Consider the following 13,118-nt stretch of genomic DNA (forward strand, 5'->3'; position numbering starts at 1 on the left):
TATGGGCCATTTAGAGCATAGACAAATCCAGTCCACGCACTTTTTTGCTATGCTAGATGAAGCCGGAAAGAACACACACAAGCACAAAGAGGACATGCAAACTCCACATGTTGTGACGGAGATTCAAAGCTGGATCTCTTCACTGTTAAGCAAACATGCTAACCACTACCCCACCGTGCTCTCCTTACTAAAAACAGTGCAACATTTACTTTCATACAGGTATCACGTCAATTACGTGTCTCTTATTAAAGGGACACAACCCCCAACATAGTGCAAGGAAGTATTGTGAGTAACTTGTGTCAAGGTTAAGCAGACTATCACATAATAATAGGGAGCATGTTGTTGTGGGGAGGGTCTTCAAACAGACGTGTGGGGTCGAGGTTGCAAAGCATGGCCCCAGGGCTCCCCCACACTGCAGCGCACCCGGCAAATGGCCCTTAGCCTTGCTAGCGCCGATAGCACTGCGATCCATCATTCCATATGCTCTCAATGGGGAAGCTAACGCTAATGACTGATGAGTGGCTGAGAAGAGAAAGGGAGAGGGAGAGGGCTGAGAAGAGAGGGGAGAGGAGGAGGAAGAAGAAAGGGTGGCAAGATGAGGCTAGAAGATTTAGCAAAGAGGTTAAAGAATGTTTTCAAGTTGAAATATCCTTTGAATTTGAAGGTGAATATTGGATCTATTTTGCAATACCACGATGAATGGTTGAGTTTGAAAAAGTACTTTATAACAGGCATGCAGTAAAGGAAGCTGTGCAATTATTATTTGTACAATTTTATGTCTGCGTGTTTGTAGGCTAACGGTTATTAGGGGCGGGGGTAGAAGAGAGGGCCTCCCCCACGGCTTGGGCCCCTTAGGAGCTCAGCACATGCAAACAGTTTTATTCCAAACACTACCATTAAATGAGGTGGACGTACAGTATGTAGGCTTACAGGTTACTACCCCAGTCAGGATGAGTCATGGTTGCTAAAAACTTTACAAGACTGACTTTAGTGGTTTATTAGGTGGAAAAAATTGTATAAAATATTGTGGTGTATGACTGGCTTTATTTTCACTCTCACATTTCAGTTTGCGACGTCCAAATTTATAAGTGCAGCGACGATAGTGTCTCCAAGTGTATTTGGGGTAAAATTGTCATCAACCGTCTATCAAAATCATCAGTCACTTGTCAACAGAATACAAGCTACGTGAGCATTTTTACTACGAAGTTAAAATGAGTGGCAGTTTATATTAACATAAAAGTGGAGCGGCAAATCGCAAGGAAAAGGAAAAAAGACACCAAGTGTAGCGGTGGCGTACTCTCAAACGGCTGGGTTGAGTTTTTGCTGCTGTTTCGAGCGGTTTGCAAACCATGGTTGGCAGCATAAGCTCGAAAAGCACAGGGTCAAAAGGGCCTGGTCACGTACCCACTCTGATTTGTTAGTTCTGCTACTGGTTATGGCGTCCGTACAGTGTCTAAATCCTCATGCATAAAAAGCACAATCGGAGTACGTGCAGACTCATTTTGCAAATGTGCAGACTTTACGCAAGTACAAAATCATTTTGCGCGCGTGCCCTCTCTCTGCGCACATGGACCCAATGATTGGTCACTTTAAACACTAATGTCTCCAAGTTAGAGTCAATTTTAGGCAGAGTAAAGTGGGTCATTATGGTGCAGGGATTTGTGTGAAAATTAAGCATCCAATCAGCAAAACATTTCATAATTGAGGAACAGACATAAATACAAATTAACAATTAAAATGTATGTCTGTTCCTCAACTTACCTCTTTTTCCTTTGACATGTGGATCCTGTGACAAATCTCCCCGTCATGATGACCTGCCTTACTGTGTCTTGTATTGGCTTTAACTAGAAAACAGTAGTCATTTAAAGTGACCAATCAGAAAAGAGGAGAGTTTCTAGGCAGTGTATTTAATGCCCACCTTTAAGTGCCAAAAGAATGGAATGTCGTAGAGAAAGACACATTGTTTGCACAAAAAGAAGCTGCACAAATGCAAAAAATAGCTACGCGTGCAAAATTAATTCTCACGAGCAAAATGACTCTGCAAGTGTGTTTTATTACAAGCAAGAATTTTGGCTCTATTCAAACGTAATAAATGGTGAACGATAGGCCTATCCATTTCAACCATTGTTTTAGGTGATGAAAATAGTCCAAGTGTCTATTCCCAGCACTCAACACTAAATGAACCCCGCCGAGCGTACCCTGCTGACTCTCTGTGTGTGTGTGTTTGTAATATGCACGTATATGAAAGTGCTTGTGTGTGTGTGTTGTGAAGGGGAGCGAGAATGTGTGAGTTATTTGTCCTGCTGTGTGCTTGGCAGTGCCCTCAACTGAGCCATCCAGAGTGTGTTTCATCATCATCTGCCATGACAAATATGTCTAATGACACACACATTCACCTATATGCACAAAGACACACACAGTCCCATCTGTGCCGTGGTATACTGGTGCTTGGGGACACTACAGGGGGAAAGAAAAGGGAAATGACCCCACGTTTCTGCACCACGTGTCTACCTTTCCCATCAATGCTTATTTCTTCTTAGTCTTTTTTAATTTTTTGACTCTGCTGTTTGGAGGTTAATAATATGGCTTTTTGGAAGTTTTAAATGTAGATCAGCACCAACATGGAGACATCTACCTCCTGCAGATGCCTATGTTTTGACAACATAATCCAATATATAGTCAAGAATAATTTAATTGCATACTAGGATATTTCCTCTGTATGATGTGTATTTATTACTCTCACCTGAAATGTGTGTATGCACTTGTCCCTTCTCAGCATCGCCACAGCAAACCAGTGCATCATCTACAACGTGGCCTCCGCAACACTGGACCCTGTAGCCATCCTGGAGGCTCCCACTGCAGCACAGCTGGCCACCTTTGGTAGAGTATGGCGCACCTCCACAGCAGCTGTCCCCCTGCCCCACTGAGACTCGGCCCTGCGAGTGATCGGGGCAGCAGTACTCATCTACAAACACAAGGTCAGATGAAGGGAATGCCGGAAAGTCGTAGTACAAAAAAAACCTCCTGAAAACTCACTGGTTTTGACTTGAACATAGTATGCTCCACAGCACTGGTGGTCTGGAAGAGATGGCAACAGTTTGCCATTGCAGCAGACTGGACTGAAGGAATTATTGAAGCTCAGATAATGTCCGTCACAACAGTAATGATGTGGCATTTTACTATGCAGTATTTCATTGCAGCAAACCTGGTTAAAACATTGGAAAATAAAGCATCAACAACTACCGACACAACATCAATATCATATCACTCATTAGCAGTGAGGACAACTTCTTGAAAAAAGCAGTGAAGATGAAGGTCAGCACCTGATTTTTACTTACCGGTATAGAACATGCACACATAAAAAATAACTCAAAATGTGAACATATGTTCATGTGCTGCACATTAAGTGTTGTCGTCGGATGCAGCAGGTGATCCAACATAAATGTAATTTGAAGGACATTGGCTAAGAATTGTCAACTTTCCCATCCATTACCTTATAGATAACCTACATTTAAATATGTGTTTAATGGAGAAAATGAATTGAAGGTTCTTGCTAAATACTGAGTACTCATTTTGTTTAGGGATAAGTGATCGCAATGTATGTCCACAGTTATATGTATAACAAAGCAAAGAAAACCATTAAGGAAAACGCAAAAGTATAGAAAGCATATGCACCTGCTCATTAGGGAGGAAACACGACATCCCGCACACACTATAAGTAGCTGGACACTGCAGGTAGGAGCACCTGAACTTTATGCCGCCGGTATCTCTACCCACAGGGGGCATGGGACCTGCTGATCTTGAGCCACATATCTCCAAGGACTGTCTTAGGACTTCGTAGCCCACCATGATTCCACTTGGTCTTCCTGGAGGGGACCAGTCTATTTTCACAACCCTGATAGATAAGATGACATAAACGGGGATATTGACAATGAGGTGTAGGTTTACTTAAAACCACACTTACAAAAACACAACAAATATCACCTTGGACTCAGTACTTGTACAAGCGGTGATGCCATGTCAGCAGGTATGTCCTCCACAGTAGTTGTTTGAGTGATATTACTCCGAACACAGGCATACACAGTGCACACTTCCACCTGAAAAACATAGCACTTTAACACACTTTTTATGTATGGTCAGAAAGATGTCTCATGTATAAGTGTCTGTACCTGTATGTTGTAAACAGTAAAAGGCAGCAAGTTGCCCAGAAGGTAAGACCAAGAGCTGTTGTCCACACTGCCACGGAGGTGGCCATCAACAAAAACTTGGTAAACAGTAATGGCTCCGTTGGCTCGTAGAGGAGGAGACCAGAGCACACGGACGGTGCTGCTGTTAACTGGAACTACTTCTGGGGCCGACATCCCTTCTGGCTCTGACGACAAAAACGTCAAAAAGTTGCAGGACGCAATTATCATCACACATGCCACATGTAATAAAGACATGGACGAAGGACCAATGTCAAGACAATGCACAATCCTAATGCCACACTGGTTTGACGACGGTCCCTTAAAAACTTTTACACAAAATTCACACCACCAGAACTTCAGAATGCCCTATAATGGCTCTAAGTTTGAGATTGGTCAGGCCATGCTTGCTAACCTTATGAAAATATAAGTCTACTGAGTGCTGTAATCTGTCAAAATATCTAATCCTCCCTCATTTATGATAGTCTGAATTGTTTAGGGTTCAGTCAGCCCAAAGATTTTAAAGAAAATTGACAGACTTAAAACAATTCTGTAAGAAAAGGAAACTCCAGCAATTTTGTGGCTTTAAGTGTGTGAAAGTAGCAATGGCACATCTAATGCTGAGTAAGTCATCTCAAAGCAAACCTGCTGCAACATTTCATTTATTGCAACAGGAGGACATTAACAGTTCAATACAATAGATTGTGGGTAATGATAAGATGGTTGGTGGGATGGAGCTGCATTAGTTCAAATATATTTGGCCAATGAAGTGAGTGTGTATGATGTTTTATTGCTGTAATATAATGAAATCACCTCAAAGGTACTGAATTATGCTAAACGATCCATGCTTTGCCTTTAACACCAAATGGTTTTTTGATGTTCTTAATGCACTTTTTAGTACACTGCTCAGATTTGAGATAGAAATAATAAATAAAATAATAACGGTCATTTTAGGTGGCATGGCCAGAATGGTATTTATTTAACAGGATCTCATTTATTGTGGATGTATATGGCAGTCTTTACTGCATCATTGAGAGTGGTTAACAACATTTCCTTGTTTGGCTACGCAAGACAGTCAACATATTAAAAAAAACAGCTTTCAGTGTATTCCACATCTCACTACAACTACAAAGATGCACATAATGAGATGGTCAGTGAGTAAATATATTGATTGTGTTATTTTTATATGTATGAACTCTGACCTGGATAGAAAGCCCAAAATGTAATAGCATTTTTGTAATAGCGTTCATAAGACATGTAAGCGACCATGTTAGCGGTCTGGCTCTGTCTGTAGTTTGTGTGTGTTGCCGACAAGCTTTTTTACAACACCTTAAATCTGCCTGGCACGCACACTCTGTATTGATTTCATGCCTCACTACATGTATTTAACATCTCCTGAGAAGTGCCGAGACAGTGAAATGCACATTAACACAGACACTTAGCAAAAGTGTATTGAATTTACACACTCAACACCATATTGCCACTCACATTAGCACGTGTAAACAATACAACTAACACATACACAGATGCACACAGCCAAATAATTAGCAATTCCAAAAAGCTTTTCAGCCATTTTTATTACCAATGAGCAGGCTTTAATTCACATACCTGCATCCTTGGTGGTGATGTTAACTATTGACTTAGTTGTATTATGTGCTCCATTAGACACGTGTAATGACAATGTGTAGGTGGTCATGGGCCATAGGTCAGTCACTACTGTTGAGAGGTTTTCTGAAGGAAAAGCTAAGTTCAGTCTTGAGTTGGCAGAGATGACTGCAAGGTAGTATGACTCTACTTCGCCCTGCAGGTCATGCAAAGCTGAGGAAGAAGAGAAAGCAGGGTTGTCAGGATATGAGATTCTATCATTATCAGTTTTATTTGAGATCAGCCTTAAGTTCTTACAATTCACACTTCATTAGGCCGACCGACCAGAACAATGCTTTAACAGGTGTGCAGAAAGTGTGCCTTACAAACAAACTGAAATGCATTATCTTAGACAACCTCAATGTTAACCACGAGGCGTTTAATTGTTGATTTATAAATATAAATCAACAATTTTTTGCATAAAAAAGAAATGCAAAAAAGCACTTAGGTTCCAGTAATAAGGTAGGCTCCATCTAGGGCTGAGGGATATGGCCTTTTATTAATATCTTGATATTTTTAGGCCATGTCACAACCCAAAGCTCATGACCATAGCAGAGGTTTTGATTGTAGATCGACCGGTAAACGAACAGTTTTGTCTTGTGGCTCAGCTCCTTCTTTACCACAAAGGATCGATACAGAGTATGCATCACTGCACCGATCCGCCTGTCGATCTCACAATCCACTCTTACCTTACTCGTAAACAAGACATCAAGTATTTGTAAACAAGTACTTCAATGCCTTTACCTGGAGTAGTGAAGTGAAGTGAAGTGAAGTGAAGTGAAGTGAAGTGAAGTGAAGTGAAGTGAATTATATTAGGATCTTGTCCCTAACTCGGAGATGGCATTTTACCCTTTTCTGAGCGACAACCATGGACTCGGACTTTAATGTGATGATTCTCATCTCAGTCACTTTACACCCAGCTGCAAATCAACTCAGTTAGAGTTGAGGATCATGACCAGGTGAAGCCAGCATGACCACATCATCTGCAAAAAGCAGCAGCCTAATTCTGCAGCCATCAAAGCGGATCCCCTAATTGACTGCGCCTAGAAATTCTGTCCATAAAAGAACAGAATTCCTCCCATGTCCGAGCCGCTAATATTGATATTGCGCCCGACCATTAAGCCCCTCTCATGAGTGGTGAACCCATTGAAGAGGAGACCCACATTGCCTCTTCAGGCTGTGTCTGGTCGGGTCCTACCGGGCGCTCACTATCGAGACCCAACTCCAGGCTTGGCTCTAAAGGGGGAGTTTTGGTGAGAAAAATCTCCGTCCATGATTTTGTATTAACATAAGGGTCTTCAAGCTGATTTTTCTTTGGTTCTTCACCTAGAATCTGTTTGTCTTACCGGTCTTACCAGGGCCAACACAACACAGCTCTGAGGATCATTGGGGCATGCAAACTTTCCTACCACAATTAGGTGGCAGCTCAGAGAGAGGGCTGCAATAAAACATTAAATCAAGACAAAATAATGCAATCAAAGTCAGGAGTGGCCTTACAAGGTGGTGTCCAGTTGGCATGAACAGCTGTGTGATTGACAGCGTGAGCAAACAGTGATGGAGGATGGAGAGGAATCCCAGCCATTGTGACCGCTGTGATGATTCCTCCTGCAGAAAAGCCCACGTCATTGTGGACCACTAACTGATACTGGTAGTGGGTGAACCTGTTGAGACAATAGCATTAATAACTATAATTATAATGTATACTAGCTTAATAAATTACTCAATGAGAGGAGAAATATAAAGCTGGTAAATACATCACAGGCTGTAACAGCAATCTACAGGCACAACACAATGACTGTTTCTATGTAAGTTTATTATTGAGCAGAAGAATGGGGTTTACAGGAGAAGACGTAATTTTAGTTCTTAAGACAGCAAACTAATTGTCTTTGATTCAACATTGCCTCTGCTGTTTGCAGACAAGTAGCAATTTTTAAAAATGTTTTATTTAATCAACAATCAATCACACATAGACTTCCTAACGACCAATAACTATTATGCATATCCCTGTTTCAGAGATTGTGAATGATTTTTTTCAACACTTATTTAGTGCTGTATTGAACATCAGTAAAACAACCAACTTGATTATATGTTCTGACTGGTTAAAAAGTACAATATACCATTTGACAAATTAAAGTAAAAAAGTACACCAGGAGTGGTTTCGGAAGCAAAGAGGGATTTTCAAAAAATACCACCTTCCACCAAGTGCCAAACTGAGATTAGGGAGAAAGCTGTGTAAAAAACAATTTAATTCTTGGAATATTTGCTTAATGTATCTTTGAGCAGTATTAAAAAGATCGGCATCAGCAGCAACTCGCCGATCGGCTCTGCACACATGGCTGACTGCGGCGCCAGGGTTTGTTCTAGAGCTCATTTCAGTAATCTCACCTGCTTAGGCCTTTATCTTGGTAGAACAATTTGGTGCCGGAGTAAACATGGAGCCAGCGATGGAGATCTTCAGAAGGGTTAGCGAATGGGGCTGTTACTATGGGGACCGGGGTGACGGCCAGCGGCTGGTGGGTTTTACGTCGCAGCAACTCATATCTAAAGGGGAATTTTGAATAAAAGAAACACACATACGGAATATGGGTGTTTAAAAATGTGGTACTTGTGCAGCTTTGTGTTCACGTTTGAGCGCACAGACACATCTAAATGACTATACACACAATAAAACTTGCACATAATTTTTGGCGTCCTTTTCAGAGTCCTTATCACTAATTTCCTCCTCTTCTGCCTGTTTCATGTTCTCTATTTGCTTACGTTCAATGCATCCCACCTTTCCCTCCCCTTGTTGTATTTTTCTGCAGGGTTTGTGTTTTCCTCTCCCCACAGTGATGCTAATTTCTGCTGTAATCAGAAAAGAAGGGCTTAATGCCACCTTTTAACCACCCCACTTAGACAAACACGCTGAGCTGAGCTGTGCAGAACACCAAGATGTGCTCATGCATTTTAATTGCCAGTAACAAACAACAGACGTTTATATAAAAACTTGTTGCCGGACAAAAGATAAAAGGTAGAGCATGGATACATTCATATGGTAAAAGGTCAATTATCTGTGGCTCAAAGTACTTAAAAGTGACGGAAATCACACTATACACAGTATATGCCACATGGGGTATCAGATTTATAATTATATTTTTTGGCCAAGTATGTTTGACTCAAACAAAATACATTTTGCATCACTTGTCTCTGTGCTTACCTAATGTTAGGTCCATTGGGCTTGCTTGGAGGTTGCCAAGAGACAGCAAGAAAGGACTCACTGACGGCCACCACTGACAGGGCAGCTAGGCCTTGGGGGCTTGTGGCTAATGTTGTAGTAGGAGTAGGCAGACTTTCTGTGCATCCGCCAACATATCCACTTCCTTTGGAGCACACCAGAACAGTGACGCTGTAATTTGTGAATGGAATCAAGTCTGTCACCCTGACAGAAAGATCAGATTTGTTGCCGCCATTGTGGAAGATGCGGGGTTGTGGGAGACGGAGCTCGTAACCCTGGATCTCTCCATTGGGAATCAAAGGTGGAGACCATGTAATCTGAAACAGAATGGTAAAACTGTGAACCTAGTGTTGTACTTTTAAAAAGCACAGGTTACATAAAGATAAATAATTCTTATTAAATGCTCACATATGACAATACACAGTGATTATATTCAGTATTTTACAACACCATAGTAAATTATTTGTGACTTCACCAAATTGTACGGTAGTTCAGATCAATTAGCAGGGCCATGTCTTTCAACATATATTGCGCTAGTGCACACATTAGAGAAAAATCTGACAGCACATCAAGAAGCGTGCCATGACTTATTCTGTTGTATGAATGGCAACATGGGGATACACAAGTTAGAGAAGTATCTTCTGCTGTTCTCCGGATGAGCGTTTAATTGTGCTTCCTGTCACTATACATTACTGTCATGGACAGATGAACAAATATACATTTGTATTAAATTCTTAACAATAACAATTTTAACAACAATTAACTCCACAAAGGTTTCTTGCTTTTTCTTTGACCTTTTTGATGTCCTCACGGAAGGATGCAAGATGATTATTATAGAACATAAAAATGGATGCGCAACTTAGCAACAGCAGTGTTTGAGTTGAATAAAGATATAATAGTTTTTAAGTTTTATCCAAATCAATATTTTTTACACTTGTATAACCTTTAAGAATATTTAATGTTACTTTTAAGAGGCTAATTAAGGTTTTATAATGGAAACAGTCTGACTCTAGCATACATTATTTCAATTTCTATTATGTCCTATAGGGAAATTCCAAAATTTAAGAATCCAGAGGTTTAGCTGAATTATCAGAGTTGCTGACAACAACAGAAAGCTTTTAGATGATTGAACTACAGTAAGTCATGGCACACTATGTGTGTGTGTATGTGTGTGTGAAGTCTCTTCATCAGAGTGTGGACAAGGATATGTTGCTGGAGTCCTACAAAGTGTTGTCATTTGGGTGGCATCCCAGTGTGCGTGTGTCATCACATGCAACTGCAATCAAATCTCTTGTGGGAGATAACCTGACTTTGACTTGAGCAGACGATTCTTTTCATCACATTTAAAAAAGAGGAGTGCGCACGCACCTGCACCCGCGCACACACGCACGCACGCACACGCACACGCACACGCACACACACACACACACACACACACACACACACACACACACACACACACACACACACACACACACGCCATGCTAAAATAATGAAAGGCGGCCGGTAATGGAATTGCCACATGCAAAAACAAAAGCTTGCAGGTGCCGAGCGTTGCATCTGATTTGGAAGCTGTTCATGTTGTCAGCATTTTAGGGGCAAGGATGAAGGCAAGTGGCACATGCAACTGTTAAAACACACAAACTCATCTGCATCTTAAATGTGTTTTGAGTACATACAATGCACATCCCTGCTTGCATGTTTTTCTGATTTATTCAAATACAAACAGCAAAATGCGCAAGTAAGATTGTGGGCGCTCACACAACTATGCACACAAACTGTCATGTACAAAAAGGCATCCGTTCAGAGAGGCTTGAGACTTATGAGTGTAGGTGATTAGGTGGTCAAAAGTTGATGAGAATATTATGAATGAATGTCAGGAATAATTATTTCTCATGCAACCTTGATACATATTTAACAAGTGACACTGGGAGGTGATACAGGACACACACACACACAAAAACACACACATGCAGCTGCATATGGAGAGGGTCATGCTGAGTTAGGTAGCTCATTTCCCAAAGTGCGTGGAGGGTGTGCTTTGTGTGCTTGAAGTCATTTACAGATTGAATAGCCTGATGTAATCTGGAGATGGTGAAGACAGCGGAGACCCTCGGCTGACACAGACCACAGGGGCTAAGGCCAGTACAGTCTCAGTACTCTGTATGTGTGTGTATGTTTATGTGGATTTAAGCCAGAGAGTGTCAAATGATAATGTTGGCAGTCAGAGAACAGGAGTGTGTGTGTGTGAGCACCGTACTGTTATTATATTCAAAAGAAGAAAGCATTGGGATAGTGCTTTTTAGCTGACAGTATGCAATTTTGCCCTTTCAACATAAACTAAGCGCCAGTGAAGTTACTTCCGAGTATGGCGGCCAATTCATGTTATTTGAAACCATATCATATAAATACTCTATACGATTGCACATAATCAGTCATAACTGGTACAGATGTGGTTGGTTTTAAACAATTAACATTTATACCCAAATATATCGAGATAAAAAAAGGCATACGTATATTTATAGTGCTGTTTAACGCTTAAATTTTAAAATCAGCTTAATCACTATCTTACATTTTGATTAATCGCGATTGATCAGGGTAAATTACTTGCTTGCATAACTTAATTGAACTTCAAAGCCTACATTTTGAAACAACTGCAATTTTATTTTCAGCGTTTTATACATGAGTTAAGAAAAATTCTACTTGAATGCACATCATTTATGAGTTCCACACATGGTAACAGTTTTATTTAAAGTACCGGGTTTATTTACAAAGGAAATTTGCCATAAAGACACCAGTTGGAGTCTCCTTACACATCTTTGCACACACCTGATCACTGACCGTAAGGCAACCTGTTCTGCCTTTCAGGCAGTTAAAGTAAAAGAGCATGTGTCGTCGTAATCATTTGCTTTTATACATCAAAAACAGGATAATGTTTTGTGGTTGATTTTATTCACCCTGTTTCACTCTCGCTGAAATACTGAGCGGTACATTGCAAAGAAACACATATTTCTTAGCTGCTCAACAGTTGTTTGACAACTCTGCTTCATTGCTTAATGATCAATATTGATATATGAAGAGCACTGGTGTGTGTGAGTATCCAGAAGAAAACGTCTGACTAACATATGAGGTGTTGTTACGCTCGACCTGTTAGTTCGCATGTGTAAATCTCTAGACCCTCAATATAAGATGACTGTCTTATAATCAGGGCAATATGGCATTATTGACATTGTTGCATATTGTAGCTATGTGGCATGATAATAGAATAGCTGGCTATATGAATCTATCATTTTCTATTGTATTCTCTCAATGGGGACATTCTTTAATGATATGAGCTGAAGAAGAGACCATTGAGAGAATTAAGGGGACTAGCATACTCAAAATCCTCTGTTGTCAAGGTCAATTGCTAACCAGGAAGCAGCCAGGCTGCCTGTCCAATTAGCATCAAGCAGGAAGAACATTTTCCTTCTTGGATGTGTGACCCCTAAAGCTGTGCAGCTGTAAAGATGACAGGGGTGGTTCTGGAATAATGACAAGCATTAGCATTTTCTGGCTGTTAGCATTAGTCGAGGCTTCGCAGGAAAGTGTGTGCATGCGTGTGTGCAAGCATAGTTAAGTGTCTGTGTGTTTCCTTGATGGGCCTTGATGTTGGATTAGCCAGAGACGGAATTTAACTCTGGCCCCTCCTTCAAAATGGCCGACAGGAAGGAAGCCGCCTTCGACAGGGTCACAGACCCACCCATTTTCTGAAGGGGACCTTGAGTTGAATGTGTTTTGTGCTTTCTCATTAAATCCCGAGAAGGAACGACAGTGTGACATTGCTTTGACTTTTCAACACTGTCAAACTCAGAGACTGGAGAGATCCCCAATTACACTCTACTGTCTCATTTTTTACATTTAAAGCCACAAACCGTATAGCAGTTCAATCAAAATAAAGACCACCTGTATTGCCTCTGGTCCCAACACTTCAACCCTTGGGGGAGTCACACCAGCTGGTCTAGAAGGTCTAGTGGTGATACTGGCCCACGGTCCTGCAATTAAGGATCAATACTTTGAGTTTAACAAGGGGACCATTC

General features: G+C 41.0%; 1 protein-coding gene across 5 annotated transcripts in view; it reads right to left on the bottom strand.

Annotated features, from left to right (window-relative positions):
• The window catches only part of ush2a (Usher syndrome 2A (autosomal recessive, mild)), a 400,820-nt gene that overhangs the window by 122,819 nt on the left and 264,883 nt on the right, over window positions 1-13,118 (bottom strand). For all 5 annotated transcript variants that reach the window (XM_061879051.1, XM_061879076.1, XM_061879060.1 and 2 more), the window contains exons 53-62: window positions 12,985-13,076; window positions 9,025-9,359; window positions 8,214-8,369; window positions 7,326-7,489; window positions 5,793-6,002; window positions 4,170-4,372; window positions 3,985-4,097; window positions 3,676-3,895; window positions 3,037-3,205; window positions 2,744-2,965 (exon numbers count right to left, since the gene is read on the bottom strand). In XM_061879051.1, coding sequence (XP_061735035.1) covers window positions 2,744-2,965; window positions 3,037-3,205; window positions 3,676-3,895; window positions 3,985-4,097; window positions 4,170-4,372; window positions 5,793-6,002; window positions 7,326-7,489; window positions 8,214-8,369; window positions 9,025-9,359; window positions 12,985-13,076 — 1,884 coding nt within the window. The remainder of the gene's footprint in view (window positions 1-2,743; window positions 2,966-3,036; window positions 3,206-3,675; window positions 3,896-3,984; window positions 4,098-4,169; window positions 4,373-5,792; window positions 6,003-7,325; window positions 7,490-8,213; window positions 8,370-9,024; window positions 9,360-12,984; window positions 13,077-13,118) is intronic.

This window comes from Nerophis ophidion, linkage group LG02 (genome assembly GCF_033978795.1).
Source record: "Nerophis ophidion isolate RoL-2023_Sa linkage group LG02, RoL_Noph_v1.0, whole genome shotgun sequence".
Classification (NCBI taxonomy): domain Eukaryota; kingdom Metazoa; phylum Chordata; class Actinopteri; order Syngnathiformes; family Syngnathidae; genus Nerophis; species Nerophis ophidion.